At 38.5% G+C, this 23,694-nt stretch overlaps 1 protein-coding gene across 8 annotated transcripts in view; it reads left to right on the top strand.

The window, feature by feature from the left end:
- The window catches only part of LOC107226691 (trafficking kinesin-binding protein milt), a 96,336-nt gene that overhangs the window by 60,609 nt on the left and 12,033 nt on the right, over window positions 1–23,694 (top strand). Inside the window, exons 1-3 of one of the 8 annotated variants that reach the window (XM_015667587.2) lie at window positions 16,296–16,577; window positions 16,675–16,765; window positions 21,413–21,792. The exons of 3 other annotated variants lie outside the window; for them this stretch is intronic. In XM_015667587.2, coding sequence (XP_015523073.2) covers window positions 21,660–21,792 — 133 coding nt within the window. In that variant the 5' untranslated portion in view covers window positions 16,296–16,577; window positions 16,675–16,765; window positions 21,413–21,659. Of the gene's footprint in view, window positions 1–9,167; window positions 9,983–16,295; window positions 16,578–16,674; window positions 16,766–21,412; window positions 21,793–23,694 lie in introns of those variants that run through there. 4 more of the 8 variants (XM_015667588.2, XM_015667585.2, XM_046739384.1 and 1 more) reach the window with 4 other exon arrangements.

Here is a 23,694-nt window from a genome sequence, read left to right as displayed (position 1 = left end):
CCAAACGTTGTAATGTTCTTTCGAGTAAGGTAGCGATGTCAGAGAGTCAAAATTTTGGCAAAATACCCTGAAACTCTTGATAGTTTTATCAAATTATGGGGATAAAACTGAAATGCATTTTTCTATTTCCAAATTTCAGACAGTGATTGATTGCCAACTTATCTGACTACTAGCTTCAGATTCGTGTATTCCAAAGACGAAAGAGGGCTCAACAGTGCGATTCTGTATGCAATTTTGACCAACAATACTACAATACATTTTCATTTGACGCAAAAGCAAAGCTTTGTACAAATTTACTATCGCAATTTCGCAGAATTCATCTCATTTTTTTATTTCTACGTCAAATGAAAATGGTATCGGACTATTTTTGCTCGGAATTGCATACAGAATCGCACTGTTGAAACGTTTTTTGGCGATTGCGATACGTGGACTTCATTATTCGGAGATATATATAATTCAAAGTTCAAATCGACGAGGCCATTCCCTTAAAATGAAATCGGATCGATCGATCGATCACTCGAGTCAATTGAATCCTGGGTTCTATTCGTAATTGAATGAAATCGTCAAGCGTTATGATTCTCTTGGTAACGATAAGAGTATAACACTGGAATTACCATAAATACATAGTTTTGGTAAATATCGTAATGTCAGTTAGTTGGGGGATTTTAACGTAAAGTCAAGGGTGTTTCGGTGAAGGTGAAAGTTCTGAAAACATATCGTATAACATTTTAACAATACGACGGATATAAACCAATCGTCATGTTGAGATCTTTGAAATCTTGGAACGTTGAAAGTCTTGAAACCGATTGATTTGAGAGGAAAAATGTAATACCTTGGTTTCTGAAACATCCGTGGTAACTAATTTCGAATATCGGACGAAAGCATAAAGTTTCGGCAAGTGGTTCGCATCGGGTATATATCGTCTTTGCTAAAAGCGTAAACAGCGTAGCTGACCCGTTTGAATTACTTAATGGACGTTGTATCGACGTCACTGTAGTGTCAGTACAGGTACGTCGCGTTTTCTAGTCACGCGTTTCATTACATTACGTACCGAAGTATGATCGATTCATTCCGCAAGCTCATGTATCGTACAGGTAATACAGTACCGAGTGATTTTCACGCGGACTTTTTTATTCGCTCGATCGTAAACAGATTGATTGATAGACAATCGCGGCTTGATGTCGTCATTATCAACGTTGCTTGGAAATGCCGACGAAACTTTTGACCTGAGTTGAATAAAATCTGTACGAAAATAACGCCGGTATAATGTTGACTTTATGATGTTTCTGCGGTTGATAATCATCCAGGAATTTAGAATACTAGGTTTCTAGGTTTGTAATGCGGAAACTTATTGCACTGTTACTTTTCTAGCTGTTCAATTCTCGTCGCTACGAAATACATTATTTCTATCATGCCTTGTGTGCGTGTGATGTACTAATTTTTTTTCTTTTTTTTTTTTTTTTTGATAAAGTTGCCGTTGAGCTGAAGAAATTTAAAGAGTCAAGAAATTACATCGGGATCCAAGGTTCTTGTTTGAATTAACTTCGTTAGCTTAGGTATTTGAAACGACGTTGTACGGGAAGAAAGAGTTGAATTCTCGAGAGTAAAAGTTCCCAACAATTATCCTTCGCACATATTTTGCCATCGGATTTATCCACGTTACGAGACTCGGATTTTATAATTGAATAATTCCTTAAAAATGCAGAAGCAAAAATTTCACACGTATGTGAAACGTGTTGTTTTCTTATTATAGTATTATTATCGCGCTTCGTTGAAAAATATTATTACGCATAATGAAACTGTACATTTTTTTAACATCGCGTCAAAAATTAAATCCTTTTTTACGCAGTTGTGTTAAAACTTGACGTTAAAAATTCATGAATTTCACACCGCGGCATACAATTTCTTTACTCGATACTATTATCGAAGATGCATCTCGTTGCTGCAAAGATATTTGCAGATGTTAACAGAGAAGAAAGTTGTTTTTTCTTTTTTTTTTTTCTTTATTTATTATAATTGCTATTGAGTACAAAATGTATTAATTTTTTTATTCGTATCACTAAATGTACGTTTGAATTTGCAAATAACGTTCCGCTGTCGATAGACGAATGTAGATGTAGTTTAAAGCCGTGACGTAAACACACCCGCACCAATAATAACTACATTCAATAATTTTCTAGTTATTAAATATCCGACTTTCTAGAACAATTCTACACACCCGTCGTCCTAGGTATTGTTCTCTCTAATCGATCACCTGCAGCTAGTGAAAAAGTTTAATCTATTCCTTTATGTAACCCGCGATACTGCACGTATCGATTCGTTATCTAAACTTTTAGCGATCGAGATCGTCGACTCATTTTCATCGCGCCGAATTAAATCCTCATACTTTAATCCGCGTTCAAAAAAATTAACGTATACTATTGCATACATTTTCAAACATCTCGATGGACTTGACAAATTTTCCATAATTTATCACGAAGCAGCATTCAGCGGTGTTATCGTTAAACGAAGAATGAATATTCCATATGTGTAATTTCTTTTTTTTTTTTTTGATCTCGATTATACGAAACACGTGTACCAAAAAGTATCTGATCGAAAATTGACAACTTTTTTTTCGCAACGAATCGCCGTTTCGCGTTTCTTACAATCGTATTAGGTTTAAAAAAAAAAAAAAAAAAAAAAACTTAGTAAATTAATTCCTAACGCGTAAAATTCAACCATCACTGGCAGTCCGATCGGAGAACCGGAAGAGGTTTAACCTACCTACCGTAACCACGGTGGATGCATAGATGCGAAAACTGCGATAGGTCGAGAGAATGTCTAAATCCTCCACCTCTGTATGTGTGCCAATTGTACAATTAAACTGTGCTCGTTATCGGAACGAATTATTTTTCCCTTGTGATTTTTACGCAACTACTAAATTCAGCGTCGAGTATCGAACGATGAAAAATTTTTGTACGAAACGAAAAACAGTCGATAAGAAATTGAATGCGATGAATTTTATTTATTTAGCCAGGGTGATGGGGAAATGTTTGTGGAATTTGCTTACTCTTTACTTTTCATTCTCTTTCTTTATTTCCCTTTTCTATTTCTCTTCACATCCCCACCTCCCTTTCTCTTCCCCTCCCTCCCTCTCTCTCTCTCCCTCTCTCTCCCTCTCTCTCCATTTCTAACAACGACGCCGGCACAGTTGCAACGAAACTGCTTTCCGCGTCCAGCGTCACACCGGTTGTTTTCAATAGAGCTCGTCGACTCGCTCCAATAATTTATTTCAATTATAATTGGTCCAACGATAAGTTTTCATCGACAAACTTGAGGCTCCATACACATTTCTGCACTTCCGATTATCAAACTATATTTAATCAATTACAGACCGCGATGTTCATTTTTTATAGTGACTAGAAAGATTCGGTAAACCAGATATCGTTGAAAAAAAAACTGTTTGAATATTGTTGGAATTAGGAAAAACGAGGTACGCCTAAACATTTTGCGCTATCGTCGATCCTTTTTTTTGGCAATCGCAACGCAAAATCAGTTTCTTCGGTTTACTCCACTTTTTTAAGTCAAACAAGCTTTTAACGTCAATTTATCGTTGCACGAGCATTAAATTTTCCCAACAGTTACAAGAAAATATAGTAAACATTGCTAATTTTCATTTTTCACCTAGAACCATATTTTTCGATTGTGGTAAAAAACGAAACTAATCAAGGAACTGAGCGGTAACCGGAACTGAAAATTTCTCTCGGTGAATGCAAATAAAACGTGTTTCCTCCTTTTTACAAACTTCTATGCATTTTTTTTTTTTTTTTTTTTTCAACTCTTCTATTTCACTGGTTGATTAATTTCTTTCAGAGGCTTCGACTACCCTCAAAGTAACTCATCGATAAGGGTTCTGAATTCGATACCTAGATGTATCAGGTGGACGTTTGCACCGGCCGGCTTCATGACTGGTAAACGTAACAGCTGACGATTATGTGCAGTATAAATGCAGCCATAATACGCGTGACACCGTTCCTTGGGAAGCTGCGAAACGAAACCGTATATATTTCCATTACATTTACGCGATCGGTGTAACGTGTAATTTTTTGATCTAATTGTAGGTGGTAGATGATATCCTATATTATATATGCGATAACGGCACACTTCTTAGCGAATAATTACCTGGTATGAGAAACTGGACGGAGAAAGGAAAGAGGAGAAAATGGACAAAAATTTTAGAGAAAATAGTTGGAATTTTATTACACTATTTGCGGATGTTGTGTTGTGAAAAATATTAGAAGCCAAGATATTCCAAAGATTGAATATATTTTGTGGTCGAAATTGTCCCAGGTGATTTTTTTTTTCTATCAACATTTTTGTTCATACTTGAGGCATAATTTAATATCTATGTAATCGAATTTTTTTGGTTCCAAAATATTACACTTTAAAATACATTTTATAATATTTTACTACTTTTCGTAAAATTGATACGGAATAATGATGCATTTATTTGTTTATTTGTTTGTCAATTTTTTAAACCGCAATATATTTTATCGATCGGTTGTTATACGGTAAATTGTAAATTCTATGTGTACCCGACCACGTACGCCAACCGATTGTATTTTACCAACACGCAGTTCTTGGTGCAAATGTTTACCTCACAATCAGATAACACTGATTACCTACCGTCTGTTGTTTATCATTTGTCACGTATATCTGCAACGCGAGACGTTGCATGTCTATTTTATAGGCAATCGATTAACTCGAGTGCAACACAAAATTCCTGAAGATCGATATCGATAACATGCGTATAAAATTGATTAATTGTACAAACGTTTGAAAGAGCGTTTTATTTAACTTTGGGAAATCAAGTTAAGATGAAATTGAGTGAACGAATTATTGTAACTTTTTTTTTCTGACCAAAAGTTTGAACGTATAAAAAATTACATTCGTCCGAAAGTTCCTCCTCGTTGCAGAATAAATTCAATTTTCTTGTCTGGACGAGGATTATTTTTTTGGTTCCGGTCAGAATTATCGATTCTCCTGAAAAAAAAAAAAAAAAAAAAAATGTAGAATCATAATTTTCTAGTATTACAAAGCTTTCCGAATCTTTATTAGGCAATAAAATTCAACCTGAGATCCTTTAAAAAATGTTCTACATCACGGTGTTTTGCAATTTCAAGTTATTATTGCGCGAGCAAGAAATGTACTTTTAAAAATGATACATATTCGGTTACTCGTGTGCCGAAACAACGAATGTAGCTGCAAATTGATTCCTCACCTTTTTTTTTTTCACAGGTAGATAATTATACGTTCGTGGTATACGGTACTCTACCTTTACTATTCATTGTCTGTTGTAACCTGATACGGTCATTGTCGCAAAGAGGGTTTTGAATATCACAATAGAGGATCGATTGTAGATTATGCGTTTACTATTCGTCGCTCGATTTATCAAATTTATTACTCCGCTTTGTGTATTTCGAATTCTATATTCTGCGAGTTCAGGAGGGTGAAAATTTTGTTTACTTGAGAGAGAGAGAGAAAAAGAAACAAAAAAAAAACGTAAATTTCTGTGCGTAGCACGGTGGTTTACCTTTTTTTTTTTTTTTTATCACAAAATTATGGCGTAGGTTCAAATTCCGTCATTGTCACTGAAATGACGGGTTGATCTACTCTCGAATAAAGAAAAAATAACGATCATCGAGGAAATTATCGTTTCTAATACGTACGTGAAACAGAAAATTATATTTTGCTTATTCGTTCGTTCGTTTTCACTTATCGATAAAAATTTCTCATGCATCGAGATATTCAATTATCATTATAAATAGAAACGTCAAATCACAGACTCCGTGGTGGATTCAACTTTCGACTCACGATCGAAGGAACCGTCTAATTATGCCCGCATTATTTCGTTTTGGCAGTAATTTCGTTTAAATTGTAGTAAATCAGTTACGAATTTGAAATTATTCACAGTCTTACTGGCCCCGATTCATCGTAGAGAAAAATATACGTTTGTTAACATTATGCCAAACTTCCTGCTCTTTAATTGGTCTAACGAAGATCCGTAAGATTCAATTCCATGGAAAGCCTCCGAGGATGATGACTTTCACGGTCTATTAAAAAAAAAACAAAATTGTCAAAACAATCAAATCGATTCGAATATTCGTTGATGTACATGAATGATTTTTTTTTTTTTCTCTTTTTTCGTTCAATCATCGTTCACGCTTTTTCCTACGTATGCCATAAAAGTATTTCAAAATTATATCGCGTATCTGCATTATGGAATGACAAGTGAAAGTGCGTAAATTTATTTTCAACCAAAAGACAAAATTCTGCCCCAGGCATCCGGCGCCTATGCAATAGTCGAACGGGTTACCGATTTTTTTTTCTCTTCCAGGCAAAAGAGCGCTTTCAGGCAGTGTGTTAAAATTAGTATGAGATTTTTAACCACTTCCGGTGACGGTCTTTCCTTCAACTCTTGTTTAAAGCGTTAATCCTCGTGTGTCGAGGGAGGCGGTTAAGCGTAGTTCGCGATACTTGAAAAAGAAAAACAAACCAAAACTCTAAAAAACTAATCGACGTCGCGGTGTCTACACGTTATATGAATGAACTGGTCCATGTTCTATTTATTCTTCGTCGGAGAACATTTTTACAGCAACTACAAATCGCTTAGGGAATTTATTAACTTTGGGATGTGTAATTATGTCCGCGCAGTTTACGTTGTGAAAAAATATCGCAAGTTGAGTAAATATGTTTGAATTTAACTCTTAGGCTGCACGCCGGGGTCAAAATGACCCCGCGGCATGTTCACCGTAAATTACGTATGAAGAACATTAAAAACAATCTGATTTTATCCAAGATAAATAATGAAACATCGTTCTTTTTTATAAAAATTCAACTTCACTCACTCAAATAAATAACTTTTTTCATTGCACAGTATCTCCATATTTTTTATTTCTTTTTTCTTAAATATCTGTATCTTGAGAGTTACGTAATCAATGTTTAGTTCACAATATTGAAAATTCAGTGAGTTGTGATTTTTTTTATTAGGATGATCCATTTTCCGCTATTTTGTTGTTTTATGTATATTGTTTTTTTTTTTTTTTTACATATTCTAAATTTCATTTTGCCAAAGATAACTGATTTGCGTCCAAATTTATAATAGTTGAAAAGTATCCAAGAATGTTTTCAAATTACTCAAATCGATGTATTCGTTTCTACGCAATTCCAACGTTAATACAAAGGAACGCTAGGAGTGAAAACATTTTACAGATTTTCCAACCTCATGATTACTTTAATGAAGTTGATTTTTGCAAAATAATAGTTCCTCATAAAAACACCAACTTCAAAACTCGTAAACCTGCAGAATAGTTTTCTTTTAAACCTCGTGCATGCGAATTATCCAGCATAAAAATTGATGGCAGTCGCATTTTCTGCAAACGAACCATGTTTAAAAATTGCAGAAACTTTGTCATATCTTACCATTGCAATTGGTAATCATCGACCATCATTCGGGCGAAAGGCTTCCGGTATTGCGATGAATGACTTTATCAGGCCATGCCGCACGTTTCTACGGTCAGCCTGGAAGCGGTGAAAGTTATTCTTTTCGAACGGACACCCTGCACAGCAGGTTGAACCTGCTGCTCCAATTCTGATGGTTAACCCCATGGGTATTTCTGCACTAATTTTGCCGGGAATTGTCTCTGATCTCGGTTTAAGACTCGGAGAAAGGTATGGGAATTTTTTCAGTGAAAGTTCTCGAAATCTCACGCGTTTATCGCAGACCAACCGCCGTTAAATTCCTGAGGCCCTTTTGCTCTCTTCTTCTGGTACACTCACTGCACTCTGTAGGAATTTCTTCTGTCGCTTTTACGCACAGAGAATGGTCCAAGTTAAACTTAGAACCGCGTCGTCCCGATTCTTCCCTTCCTTTTTACCCCCATTTACCGCGCTCTCGATCTTCGTTGCCTTCATTTTTTCGTTCACAAATCAGCTGCCAGCTATAATCTTAATTGGATCTACTTCTCGTTCAAAGTCCCTTCGAAACGGGATAAGATCGCTTTCTTTCACTTTCGAACGTCGGCACGTCTCATCTCTGTATAATAATAATTATTGAGGTTACGTGATGTACAATACTTTATATCGTCTTTATTTAAAGAAATAACCGGTACAGTTTCGGTTGAATAATCGAGTATTTAATTATACTGCAAGTTTTGTGTGGATACAGGCTCGTGATTGCAAAGATCAAAGTTGAATCGCTTTTGATAACAAGATTTTACATTTTTACTGAAAAACATGCGAGCAGGAAGTAGGTTTAAGAATTGAACTAAACTTTTCGTATTTTTTTGCGCTAATATTAAAAAATAACGATTCGATCTCGGGAGTAATGATGATTGAAAAAAGTTTCAAATGTCATCCAAAAATCTTGTAGGTATATTTTAATCAATACGAGTTGAGAGGTTGTATTGAAAAATAATTGGAAACCGATCAGTCTACTTTGAAAACCGGAAATAAAATGACAAAAATGCATCAAGCGATTTTTAGAATCAGTTATACCGGGACAATCTCTTGAAAGTTGAAAATCAACCGCGCATGCGCGAGTTTTATCGGCTGTTCGCGCAGGCTGGCCATCCCGAGTTTCAGCTGTCAAACTGTTTCTGCCGGCGATGTAGTTGATACGAATTTTCGAGGTTAGAATCTCCAATAATTGAGGTGGTGACTCGGAAAGTTTTCGGGAAGCATTTGTTATTGGATCGGAAAGTAGATTCTTAAAAAAACGGTCGGAACTTAATGCTCATGCTCTTTGAAAATTCAAACGTCCACATTTCGCGTAGGTTGGCCGCCTGCATCGCAGACAAGAACGTCGCTGCGGGAAGATTTCGCCGACCAATGAGATTGAATTATTTGGCGCGTGCGCGGTTGATTTTCAAGTTTCAAGAGATTGTCCCGGTATATACCCAGACATAGGTACGGTGTAAAATGAAGGATACCCTCGAAACAGATCGTGACTTGCCGCAGGTCGCGCGTTACCCTCTCCTTACCTTTCCCTGTGTACATATATACGTTATATGTTTGGATGTACGGCAAGACTACGTGGTCGTAGACAATACCGATTTTTACCTTCACTTCCGGCTGCTCAATTAAAGCGCGGAGAAGAAGGAAAGACATTTAATTTACATCCTTAACAGGTGCCTGGCCTGAAAAGAGTTCGGTGAATATTCTTCAACGTGCAGCAGTGAACAAGAGATTTGTATCGTTAGTTACACGTCAACTACACGGTGTATCGATTAACGTGATATTACATTGAAATTTTCTGATACGTTTCATATAACAAAACTGAAATGAAAAGTGTAAAGTGTGCAAAGAGGTAAAAGTGCAGAAACTGTGCGAACGGACGGAGATTTTGTTCCCCTGATTCTGAAAATCGTAGGCAAAGAGAATTTTTCGGAAATCAAGTTATTCCCGTAACCGTGCGCAGCGCCGAGTCCCGAGGGGGTGATTTCGCCCTGGGCTCAGGACTATGTCATGACCACCACAAATCCAGGCTCATCATTCAGCTTGAGAAGGGGAAAGACCACGGTACCGGAGAACCATGATTCCAGGAATTACGGACCCGGTTCGAAGAGCGTCTCTTCCCTCGGGACGACCTTCAACTCACTCGCCCTTGACGTGTCTTACGCTGCTCTCAGCAGCCGCTCGAGTCCACGACACTCGGCGAGGAGCTTGTCCAGCGTATGGGAAGTCCCCGAACCCGACGAAGTCGTGGAACGGGAAGACCCGGAACTGTGGGAGGACATCGGCGTCGTCGAGTACCTCGAGAGGCGGCTCGGCCCTCCCGACGAAAGCACCGCCGACGAGAGGGTCGAAGACCTCAGGCAGGTCCTCATCGAGACCGACCTCCACGAGGGTGACGGCGAGGCCTCGGACTTCCTTTTTCACGTCGCCAGGACCAAGCACGGGAAAATCTACATCCGAGTCATCAGGACTTTGCTGATGAATCGAGGTAAAGATGTTTTCAAATTGTGTCTTTTTTACGGAAAGCAGGTCGAGCGGTGACGATTACTGCCAAGTGTTCGATTCTGGGTTGTGTCATTTGGGGATTAATGGAAACAAAATCATGGAAATTTGTTTGTGAAATTAGGAATTTTGTTTCATTCGATTTTTTAAAGTGTTTTTGTTTCATCTCTTCTCCTTGTAACTTTTGATTCGAGATTGTGGACCCCATTCGTCTCCAAAATGGCGCTGACATTCGTCGCGACGATCGTCGTTCTGCCTTGACATCGAAAACGTGAAAATGATAACGTAACGCGGGATACGCTCTGATTTTAATTATTTGTAGACGACAAGTATGACTTTGCCACCGTATCTTCAAGGCCCACGTGTAAGTCGGGGGATTGCAACTCCTTATCGTTTAACGCTGAACTTTGATAGTCGAATACTTCTTTGGTTACTTACATATTCCATGAAAAATGTAAGGTTATTCTGACTACCTTGCGAGATTGCGTGTATGTAATGACATATGAGAGCGGTCAATGGGCTCAAAAACATGTTACGTAATCTTGAAATTATTGTAGATACTCGGTAGATTGATATACTATATAAAGATCGTTCAGGATATTCTGTTCTCTCACGTAAACAGTTGAAAAATTATGCTGGCAATACTCGTCATAGATTTTTTAGAATCTAAAAATGAAAACAAAATAATTCGTATGCACGTGGCATCAATATTAAAAGATGATTATGATTTATTGCAAAAAGCAAAGTACAGAATTTGACGTTTTGAATAACTTAACGAAGTTTTAACAAATCGATGAATCATTTTACGAACAAATTTTTACATACGTGTAACAATATTCAAACGCTAAATGATAGAGAGTTAACAATGGATGGTTTACGTAATTGAACGGTTGAAAAATGAAATTAGATGTCGACAAAAACTGCAAATAACATTCTGAGTGATGAGACTGCGATTATTCGTTGAATTATTTTCGATCTAACAACAAGTAGGATTCGGATTAATAATCTGCCGAGTACAAGGCATGGGGCAATTATAACTGTGAATTTCACAATTACCACGAGCCTTTTATCCTGTGTACATTTTTTTTGTATACTTCTGTTTGAATTATAATACCGACAGAGTTTTAGCGTTATTTTAGTTCTCCTCCGTGACTACGCGACGCCACATGCCCGCAAGTATATATACATACACATAGGTATGTATAATATCAACATTAATTATGACGTCAAAGCGTTAAAATGTGTGTTTGAATTCTGTATACAATACCTACGTATACTAAAATATTGATCCCGTTTTACGTAATAATTATATTCATCACGCTCTCTGAGCATCGTCTATGTATAATGTACATATATACCTTTAAAAGAATTCACCTTGTAATATCGCGGGTTTCATACTTTTCAATTCAAAACCATCCACAGACTCTATTTACTGTTGATAAGAATTGCCACATTTGAACATGAAACTGTTGAATGTATTAATGAAAAATTATTGTTGAAGAGATTAGATTTCTCGTTATCAACGATTTTTATGTATTATACATACTTATCTGTATTTATTTTCTGCGTCTATGCTTATCTTAAAGCCAGTATCATGACACTTTAATAGATGTACGATACATACGTATACGTTGAATAGCTGTAGAAAGCGATTTCGCAGTGTTTGTGAAAAGCTTGCGTGCCAATGTAGGCCACTGAAATCAATTCAATTAGCCTGTAAAGTTGCGGAAAACGAAAGAAAAAGATGTAACGAACGAAATTGAATAAACTTTTAAGTAGCCATGCTAGTCAAATAACGAAAACTGCACATACTCAACTAAACTAATCACGCTAGTATTGGGATTATTTTTTTTTTCTCATCATGAAGTTCAACTACTTTGCTTATAATCGATAAAAGAGTAAACATTTTTTAACTCTGAAAATCTGATCAAATATACGTGTTGATTACAATCAGTAGTTGAATTTAAAAATATAATAAAGACAACATTTAGAAGTTTCAATATTATAAAGTTTCTACAAGATTTAAACTCTAAGAAAAATAAATACTTGCCAGGTATGTCTTGATGAACGTCTTCATCGGCGTCCACTAATTGATCGAAAATTGGAAAAAATTACATTAAAGCGTATACTAAAAGTAAATCCAACAAGGTTAAAAACCGAGTCCAATTGTCCTATCGTATAATACATAAAAATATCTAGCAGAATGAATTGCGCCAGCTTTGCTAAAAGTGTAATTACGTGTTTCAAGAAAGAAAAATGTTGATGCGGAACGAAAAGATGACGGCGAAAAACTTGAGAGTAAAATAAATGCCTTTACGTGTTACATTGTATCCAACAAACGTAGAAACAGATTTATTCCAAGACTAGGTATCGTCGATTCCGTTGAATCTTTATAGGCGTGAAATTAGTCGCGTACGGCGGAAATTCCTCGGCGTTGTTCACTTTTTTATCGATACGTTTTTCTTCGATTCCTTCCAGCCTCCCGTATTCTTCTGTTTCCTCGCAGTCTTTTATCAAGAAAGCAAACAGAAGCCATAAACCGTTTACTTCACGTCCGCGTCGTCGCATAAATACCAACTAAATTCTCTCCGTAAACTGTGTAAAAAAAAAAAAGAAAAAAGTTGGCTACAAGCAATTACTAGGACAGCCAAGTTCAGTGTATCGATAAAAATGTCGGGCAGTGAAATTATGACCGTTCAACGACAATTGGTTGACGTGCAGAACGGATCGGGCGACGTCTCCGTGAGGTTAGAATTAACCGGGGAGCCGGGAGCCGCGGCTCCGTGTCTCCAGCTGCCGTTTAACCCCGCAGACCACGATCTCAGCCCCGAATTCAGGCTGACAAAGTTCGGCGACATACGTGGCAAGGGAATGAAACCGAGTCGCGACGAGCTACGCCCTTTGTTGACGGCCTTCGCGCCATGCGGCGAAGAACCGGCGGTGACGCAGCTCGACCGGTTGGGCCTGAGTCTCCTTGAGTCGAGCAACATGCTATGCCCGGTGGTCGAGGACCCCTACTTGATGGGCAGGATCGCCTGCGCGAGCGTCCTCAGCGGAATCTATTCCCTGGGGGTCGCCGACTGCGCGACGATTCGCATGACGATCGGGGTCTCGAACAGATTGGAGGACAAGGAGCGCGAAGTCGTCGTGCCGATGATCATCCGAGGATTCAGGGACGCCGCTCAGGCGGCGGAGACCCTCGTCCAGGGCGCAACGGTCGTCTCGAATCCCTGGTGCCTCGTCGGCGGGACAGCCGCAGCTGTGTGCTCTCACCACGAACTAGTTCCACCCGATGGCGCCACCGTCGGTGACGTGATGGTGTTGACGAAACCCCTTGGAACGATGGCAGCTGTGGTCGTAGCCCACTGGATGGAGCTGCCGGAGCGGAGGAGCCGGCTTCTTCTCACCATCACCGAGGAGGACGCCGTCAGGGCGCATCGTAGGGCCGTCGACTCGATGGCGAGGAGCAACCGTGTGGCGGCCATTTTGATGCGGAAGTACAACGCTCACGCCGCGTGCGATGTTTCCGCGTATGGGATCCTCGGGCATGCCGAAGTCCTCGCCAAGAAGCAGAGCAACCCTGTTAGCTTTGTTATTCATAACATGCCCGTTATCGCAAAGATGAGCACCACATCCAAGCTCACCGGGAACGCCATGCCACTTCTTCAGGGACTCATGCCCGAGATTTCTGGCGGGCTTCTTGTCGTTCTGCCCAGGGAACAGGCTGCTGCCTATTGCAAGGCACTGGAGAAGACGGAACAGCGGCAGGCTTGGATTATTGGAATTGTTGAATCCGGCGGTAGGACCGCAAGAGTCATCGATAGACCCAGGGTCATCGAAGTCCCGGCTAAGGAAACTGGGGCACTTTGGTAATCGGACGATTTTCATCTTTCTCGTCGCTCGGACAAACCGGAATTGGGTTTGTTTGGTTAATACGTAGTTTTCGCACAGAATCTTGCTTCGTCGATTTTTTTACGAGTGAGTAGTTTTTATCGCGTTAATTTGGAAACGTTAAACATTTATGTGGATTTGGAACATTGCAATTTTTAAATTCGTTCCATTCGTTTAAAATTTTCAGTTACGTGTCAATTATTGGTAAACATAATTCTTGTCAGATGTCAACACCTATTTCGATGAGATTTATTTCGAAAATTTAGATTACATAGAACAGATTCTCGGCCCTGATGGTCTACTGTTCTGAAAAAAGTCATTATGGTAACAAGCGTTGAAAATTAGAACTATTTCCTATTATTGTTGCTAAAAAAGTAAGATAATAAATACCTCGGATACGTGATTTTCAGGGAAATTTATTTCATGCTGTCTGTCATTTAGATAAATAGATATGGAAAATTGAAAGTGCGACGCTCGATAAATTTAAAACTAATAATAAGTATAATAATAAGATTATTAAATTTTAGCAGCTCATTACTTGATTATTAAATTTCGTTGCTAGATTAGGCGTTGAATAATTCGAACTGATCGGTAGCTTGGTCACCTATATAAATCCATTTCACAATGACTTATCCTTACAGAGATCAACCGTTTTATCTTCCTAGTATTATTAAACCGTGCATGCGTTAGTATGCTATTCGATTCAAGTCGTTAGTCACATGCCAACTTTACGTAAACCTTTATACTGAAATATTATTCATGCTAAAAATTCCAACAATGCAAATCAATACAGCCCAATGACGTTACTGCAACTCCACAATTTATAACATGGACCGATTAGAATATATTGTTATCGATACTTAGAATCGTCTCGATAGTTGTCGAGGAATCAATTCGTCGGTGGAAAGTTGCAGGGAGAGAAGTTGTCAGTGAAAAAAAGTTGAACATAAATGTGGCAAAAACTGGTCCATCCGCATTACATGAGTTACAATTTCTCTCGTTGCAATTCTCGATAGCGGCGAGAGTGCATTCCATAACCTTATAAAATTACCCATTGCATACAGGTGAAAACCTGCAGTGGTAATTAAGGTTACATGTCGTACATCATCCGTAAGTTGAATATGTTAATTTGACATTTTATATATTCAGTTCAATAATTTCACAGTATGTTAACTTTTACTCGGAGTTGTGATATTGTATTATTTTTTCTTATACCGTATGTGGTGCCGGAGAATGTACTTATCGTAAGGGTAGAGTTATAATACATTGTTGCAAAAACTGAGCAATAGCAATTATCGATTCCTTGACAAGTGCAGTAATTGTATTTTCGTATTTTTAGATACCAAATAAAGTTGTAGGGATTTTATTATAAGAAAACTGTTGAAAATAATCTCAAATTTAAGCAACTATCACTGTGAACTTTGTAAGTTGATGAAAAAAGTATTGAAAGACAATAAATAAAAATTGGATAATATTTCATCTCATATTTTTACATGCAAATTTTTCTTCTTAAGCCTTGTATTGTATTTTTCCTTGCGAACCAACGTAATGCTTTCATTGTATGCATTCGGTGTAGATAAGATAATGATTGCAAAGCCAAGGAACGTCACAAATTAACTTTATATCTCGCATTGATAATGCTATAGACAACAAATGCAAGTATTGATAATATAAGCAATTCCATAAACTTTGCTCATGATGTTCAATTAACAATATTGAACACCCTTTCACCTTATCAGATATTTTATTTTTTAACTTTCCCAAACCATATACTTGCATAAAAAATCACCGAACTTCATCTGAACTTCCACGCTGAACCGAAATTAATTGTGTTAAATATAATGTTTTTGTTTTTGAATCTAACAGTGATATGCTGTGTCCGGTTTCTAGTGTTGATGAGGCGTATCTAGTATTTTTTTTTTTTACACGACGATAATGCTCCGTGGTAACTTTTTACCGTACACAATCAGACTTTTCATCGTTTATAGTTGGTCACCTTGCCATTCCTCATGCAAGTATACAAAGGATATTGTAACTCGAAAAACAATCGACAGAAACTGATGACAATGATCGTTGACTGAAAAATTTAAAGACAGCCACCCCTAGGCAAATTTTCGTGACGAATACTCGATGGTAAGTGGACGTGGCGCCTTAAGAAGCCGTGTTGGCGATCAAATAGCTTCTTTATCGGCAGGATCGATTCAACACGTAATCCCATAAGCACAAAAAACCCCAATTAGAGTAACCATCTGCAACGGTCTTCAATCAACGAAGTGACGAAGAGAGTTCATCAACGTTTTCCAGGGTTCGTTTGAATTCCCCCCGTGCTTCGACGAATCCGACGACTAGCGCCGTAGACAAGTAAACGGCGTATTTGGTGAATTACGGAAAGAGAAACATGGCCGATTGATCTGCGCGTAGTTCGTGTCGCAGGAAGAACGCGCTCTCGCTCTCGCCTTAGTTCGCATCGACGTGCCCACGTCTGTTCGCAGCGATGAGTCACAGCGTAAAGTCGCACTGACTGTCTCGCATTCTCGACAACAATAAATTACGATGAGTGTTGTGAAGTGTCTAAGCCGCAGCTCGTTCTCATCTTCGATTTCACCCGACGGAACTTTCATCCCGATTCCGGCTGCTGTATCTGCTTCCCCGCCAGTGGCGGATGCTCGAGCTATCCGCTAATCTACGCCGTGAGTGTCGCGTGTCTGTGCCTGTTTGCGTGGTTCGTGTTTGTGCCTGTCGTCTGTTTTACGCTGTTTTCTTAATCGGTTAAATTCAATGTTTTAGTCACGTTGCCGCATCTCCGTATCTCGCATCAGGTATCCCGTCGATCAAACTACGACTCGCCTTAACCCCGGGTGAGATAATGTGTTGAATGGTAAATATCCCGCTTTTTTCTTCCTTACTCTCTCACTTATCGTTAGTCCGTCATTCTTACCAACGCGCTCTGTCGATCATTGGTCACGTCAATCGTAAGGTGCGATTCGGCTCTTGAGCAGCGAGGTGAGACGGCGAAATTACGCGACGTTTAACCTCGCGCTACAATTTGAATGGGGCACGTGCTGCGATTGGTCCTCGGCAAGGGCGTCTGCTGCTGCGTTTCTTTTCCTAGAGCCGGTTAACGGATGAATAATACAACGCCGTGCACAAAGTACGGAGCTAAAACTCTCCATTAGTCGTCTGTGCGGTACAGTCGCGATTACGTAACTCCGATCCGCGTTGATATTTCCTTTCCGTTTAATGTTCTCCGTGTGTTTTAATCCTCGATTCCGCGATCCTCTTCGTATTTTGAAGCGATGACCTAATCCTCTGGTCGAATATTATTCGGACTATAAGCCGCCCGCTCAGTAATTGATCGCGGGGCTTCCCCAGCTCATCCGACTTGTTTATTCAACGATTGATTATTATTCGACGCCCGTTGCAGATTCTGTTTTCATCATCTTCACCTTTTTCTTCTTTTATTATCCTGCCGCATTCGATTATTCATACATACTACGAAAACGCCGCACAGGCCGTCGGCCAGCGGAAAAGTTTGTGTTATCGCTCTATCAAATCTAATAAGTAGTAATTACTAACAGTATTACGAAGCCTGCGAACGGCGCGTTCGAAGTTCGAAAACCCTTCCGACAACGACCACCAATAGGAGAATAGACCTTGTTTGCTAGTCGGGGGTTTTAAAATAACTTGCGAGTCAAGAAGGCTGAAAATCTGCGGGAAATTTGAAATTTGTTCTTGGGTATGGTTTTCGTTCTTAGGTACTTTATTTCTTCACTGCATCTCTGCGTGTAACAAATCTTCTGCATCGCGGTCTGCTACCCTGCTATCCGACGGCTTATGCAACATTTCCCAACTTTACCCTTTCGGAAAATCAATATGCACACCTTTAGGTCAACCCGGTCTTGCATGTTTACATATAGGGTGTTGATAGGTGTGAAGGAAAGGTAATTGGAATCTAATATCGTCGATTAGTTACACCGTCGTCTAATTTCAACCTCGATTTTTACTTGCGGACATTTTTAGCTTGCAATTAATTTGTAACGAATTGAATATGTAAGTTAGATGAATAATATAAAATGATTCGGTTCCTGACGCGAGAATTGTACAAACTCTGAAATATTAAAAATCGTAACGACGACTAACTGCATGGAAATTTGATTACTAATAAAAATTTACACGAAGCTCCTCAGTAAGAATTTGAATATTTCAGAGTTTGTATAATTCCCGAGTCAAAACACCCAACAACTATTATTTATGATCCGTGTTCGAAGAGTATTCCTGTAAAAAATCTATCCAACTCAATTATATAATTTACTTAAACGTAGGTAGTATAAAATATAAAAATGCGTTACAAGTCAATTTCAAGCTGAAAATGTCCCAAAGTTAAAATTGAGGTTGAAATCCGACGCACATACATATTTATGAAAATTCAACTGTAGCGATGAAAATATTTATTTTAAAATGTTTTCATCCGAGGTATGATTTAATTTCTGAAAAATTGACTTCCAAATTTTATACGAGTGTGTAGCAGAATCAACGAAATACAAACGATGCGGTGGAGAACATGAGAAAAAGATTTAGTATGTACGTACGCAAATTGATTATATTATATAATAAATAATTTCTTCGAGATCGATTCCGCCTGAAAATATCCATCAAGCTGAAGGTTGTACCGTTATTGTAACGATGCATCTTTGGGAATAAGTCGTTATTTCGCAACTTTAGGATTACCTGAAATTTATCAAACCGTTAAAAAACTCAGATTTTGTAAATTGAATTTCTCCAGTTACTCCAGACGTGCGAAATAGTAATTTTTTGTTTCAACGTTTCGATACGTTAACGTTACTAACTTCAGCCTCGCGAATATCCTCCATCGATCACGAAGATAAATTATACTAATCATGTAAACAAAATATTTTTTCGCGACAGGCAACCTTAACCTACTTATTTCGAACTAATTGTAAATCCACGACTACTACGACAATCGTGTGTACATGGAACGATTCGCGTTGAAGATGCAATTATAAGCTACGGTGGTTTATCATTATAATCTTATCGTTCGTTTAGTTAGGAATTGGTTAGCCTTGATTATAACCGATTAAGCACTGTACAACATCGATTTCCTTCAATTCGTTACGATAATCGGCTCGATCAAAGTCTTGAGGTGCTGCAGCCGTAACACCGAGTAAGCGGATTAGCACCGAAGAGGAACGCTTTTTTTTTTTGTGTAATTTTTTCTTACGGCTGCCTACGTCCCACACAATTATTCAGTATTGAAAAAAAATGGCAGCGGCTTAAAGGCACTGTTGCGAAATTTCTTTTTCTCCGTTTATCAAACTCAAAAGATGCAAATTTTTCACCCTTTATTGCAGTCTTTTTTTTTTCTTCTTTCTTGTTCACGACGATCAAGGATGAAATTATTTGGCAATCGTACGAGTTTTGTACACCGTATATTCAAATTAATGAAAAAATCTTTTACGAACTGGAAGAATTGCGTGCAAGCATAGATAGAAATAGATTTTACGTTATATACGGGTTATTTGCACCTTATCTCGCAAAGTATCGGCCGTGTCTTATCTTTATATTTCTAAGACACTGGAAGCAAACGAAGCGAGTTACTTCGATACGTTTGTCAACTGAATCACATCGGACGTTGTGCTTTTTGTTTTCCTATATATTATTACCGAGTAATTGACCTTGTAGATGTTGTTGGTAACCCAAAAAAAAACACTTGCATTCAGACACGTACGAGACACTCGAGTCGATCATTCATTAAAAATTATGCTAAACTACCGATCGCGTGCCGGTGCATCTAGAAATCGTAAAAAGTTTCATGATACATGATCGTACTTCAAACAATGACTACACGTTATGTACGTAATTCGATCTTCTGCACGTACGCCAAACTCGGTTCATTATGATGACTCTAATATATCATTGTACAATGCGCGTAATAAAAAATTTGCGCAGCTTTTTTTTTCTTCAGAATTTCGTTGATGTATCGAATTCAACCTTTGAGTCAAGCATTATTGCGGTGAATCAATTTTTGTAACAAGATGGTTTTTTGGGGTCGCTGATTACAAATCTGAAATGAAATTTCAAAAACTAAAGATGCCGGACAAAAAGTTGAAATTTGATCCAATACGGGCCAACAACTGTATACTGAGTTTTCAAAATCTGATTTCAGATTCGTAATCAGTGATCCCAAAAATCTCCTGGGCAGATTTTTTTCTCCGGATTCGATCAAATTTGAAATTATAGTCTGCCAAATTGGATCCGCCATCTTGAATTTTTTAAATTCGATCTCAGATTCGTTATCAGTGTCCCCGAAAACTTATAATTTATGTAAAACATGTACATGTGTAGAAGGGTACCTTTCTCGGAAATGAACTCGATCAATTTGTTTATAAAAATAACAATTTACGTTATATCGCAATAATTACTCTGGGGTGTTGAAAACCTATTAATACACTATCAAAAATAACAAAAAACCGCACAGAATTACGTTGAAAAGTTATCTGAATATACAAAAAAAAAAATGGATACAAAATGGGCGGTAAGAATATTTACAAACTATGACTCAAAGGATTAAACACTGAAAAGCCGAACAAAGTCCGAGCCGAGAGATGATTGGTGAAAGGTTTTCAATTCGATCTGAGTCTTGTTCCCGTTTATTTGCGATGTATAATGTAACAAATCGACATAAATATAGAATTTAGATAAGATAATCCAACTGGGTAAGTTTGCGGGGGGGGGGGGGACATCCAAGCTATCGGCGCGTATATATCGGTAGGCGAGTTTCTTTTTTCCAGACCGTTATGGCCACCGAAGAGAGAAACGCGGACAAAGTGTCTCCGGGTTGCTCATGGCCCGGAGAATCATCCCTCTGTACAAGAAAGTTGCGTAGAAATTTTAACGTTCGTGATTATACAGTGTCCGAATGATGATACGGATTAATAATATTGCAGTGCGGGGTGCAATGCGAAAAAAGGATGAAAGGATAGTCGATTAATGCAATATGGAGGAACGCGTGTCAGTAACTATGACGAATGTTATTGGTCAATTAAGGAGGTTCACCACCCGCGAAATGCTTCATACGATCGGTTCGAAAGACAAATGAAATCGATTCTTCGAACAACGAGTCGATATTTTTTGTAACCGATCGATTCGATGGGCTGGTGAGAAAGAAAAAGAAACGAATTGTTGAAAATGTGGTGATAAGATTGTCGAAAAAATGACAGCGAGTATCGGTATTATAATAAATCAACCGCGAAAGTTAGAAATAATGTGATGGAACTTGTGTCCGTGTTACGAAACTGATTGGATCACTTACCTCGCCAAAGAGCCACCCTGATATTACTTTACATCGTTGAAACTATAATCAACGAGAGTTTAACTTGAGAATAATTGCGTCAATTTCACCGACGGTGTGGAACCTCCTTACAAGCACGTCCATAAATTGGATAAGAAATATGAATAAATAAACAATGATGCGATACGTGGAATACGGTAATTATTGTCACGGCAGTTTCTGGCCGAGGCATCGGCCGGGTGCCGGAAACGAGGAGGGGGACCTCCTCCAGGGTACGCTGGATCAGTCGGCGGTGGGGGAAGACGCGGACATCCTCGAGGAGTGCTGCAGCATCCACGAGGACAGCCGCGAGGACGAGGATCCCTACGAGTACGATGAGGAGATTCCGCGAGTATTGCCAGCCGGCGTCGGGACGTCGGGACGGCCGTCGTCTAGCCACGAGCTGCTTCTCATCGATAACGGGATGCGCCTTCAGGGGGACGACGATTATCCGAAGTCTTCGAGTACCCGGTGTTGGGGATGCGAAGGGTGCAGCGGCGGCACTCCCCTTTTTCTCCTGGCTTCGCCTGCCGAGGCTCCCTGCACCTGCCAGTCTTGTCAGTAGCCGATTAACGACGATCAATGTTCATAGGGATCGGTGCTTTGCGATTAGTCGATTAATCGCTTCGTCGAGCAATCGATTGATCGCTTTTCGAAATAATCGATTAATCGACGATTTCGATAGGGATCGAAAAACCGATGAATCGAAATCGTCTATTAATCGTGATTTTCGATTGATCGCTTTTCCAAATAATCGATTAATCGACGGTTTCGATAGGGATCGAAAAACCGATGAATCGAAATCGTCGATTAATCGTGATTTTCGATTGATCGCTTTTCCAAATAATCGATTAATCGACGGTTTCGATAGGGATCGAAAAAACGGTGAATGGAAATCGTCGATTAATCGTGCTTTTCGATTGATCGCTTTTCCAAATAATCGATTAAACGACGATTTCGATAGGAATCGAAAAAACGGTGAATGGAAATCGTCGATTAATCGTGCTTTTCGATTGATCGCTTTTCCAATTGATCGATTAATCGACGATTTCGATGGAAATCGAAAAAACTATCATTCGAAATCGTTGATTAGTCGATTAATTGGAGAAACGATTAACCGAAATTGTTGATGAATCGAAAAATCGCACGGTACGAACAGAAATACAGGATGGCGACGATAGGGGAAAAACTGGGAAAAGTGGGAATAGTCAGGGAATTATGATGAATCTCGGAGAAAAACGTATTTTTTTTTTTTTTTTTTTCTTTTTTTAACAAATTTTATTCAAACTTCAACTATGCTTCGTAAATTCAGTCCAGTTAGCATTCGAAAATTGTATTGTTCAATTTTCAATTATTTTTGTCAAACGAAGCTGTATAGCGCACCGAGAGACATTTTTAGTTCCGGTTACCGCTCAGTCCTTAACTATTTTCATTTTTTACCACAATCGAAAAATATATAGTTCTAGATAGAAAATGAAAATTAGTTTTCTAGCTGTTACCGGAAAGTCTATTATCCGTTACTATTCATTCTCGTTACGATTTTCTTGCAACTGTTGCGAAAATTTAACGCTCGTGCAACGATAAATTGACGTTAAAGCTTTATTTAACTAAAAAAGTAGAGTAAACCTCAGAAACTGATTTTGCGTTGCGATTACCAAAAAAGGATCGACGATAGCGCAAAATTGTTACGCGTACCTTGTATTTCGTAATTCCAACGATATTGAAACAGTTTTTTTTTTCTAGTTACTGTAACAAATGAAATTTTTCTCAGCGTGTGTTTTTGAATCCAAATTTATACATTCAAGATACACAATTTCTGGAGCCTCTGGTCATTATGGCCACCCGACATTATTTAACTTTTGCCGAAAAAGATCGGTGAATTTTGAATTTTTTGACAAGAATAGTCGGAGAATTTTATTTGAGCAAAAATTGTCGCCATCCTGCAGGTTTCATTTTGCGCGGACAATAAGGATCGAGAGAAGTCAAGTTGGCCACTCTTTCGCGTTTGCAGATTTCTAAGTCGATTTTGCATAGCTGCGATGACGGCTAGTGTTATACTTATTTTCAGTTTTGGAATTTAACTAATGGCCTATAATCGTTCGAGCTTTTACACGCGTTTTTTTTTTTTTTTACCTTTCACGATTTTTGATGTTGCTCGTTATATTTGAAACAAAAAAGAATCAGGTGTTTTCAGGTTCAATACGCTTGTATAGTTATTATCGTTGTAACTGAAATCTCTAATTTCGTCACGGTACAATTTTCTTTCGATAGGTTTTTCGTAATGTTATCGTGTGTTTTTCACCCGTCTGTAATTTGTAACCCGCAGAATGTAGTTGGGACATGAATCGTTCCAATTCCTGCAAAAACTGCAACGTGTCAGAATCAACTGTCGTTTGCAAATTACGCGTTGAATAAATTTATTTCAGGTAAAACGAGTCCAAAGTCGAGGAATTATAGAC

Source organism: Neodiprion lecontei, chromosome 5 (genome assembly GCF_021901455.1).
Source record: "Neodiprion lecontei isolate iyNeoLeco1 chromosome 5, iyNeoLeco1.1, whole genome shotgun sequence".
NCBI lineage: Eukaryota > Metazoa > Arthropoda > Insecta > Hymenoptera > Diprionidae > Neodiprion > Neodiprion lecontei.
The sequence above is the reverse complement of the archived record's forward strand: the minus strand, read 5'-3'. Positions and strand labels throughout refer to the sequence as shown.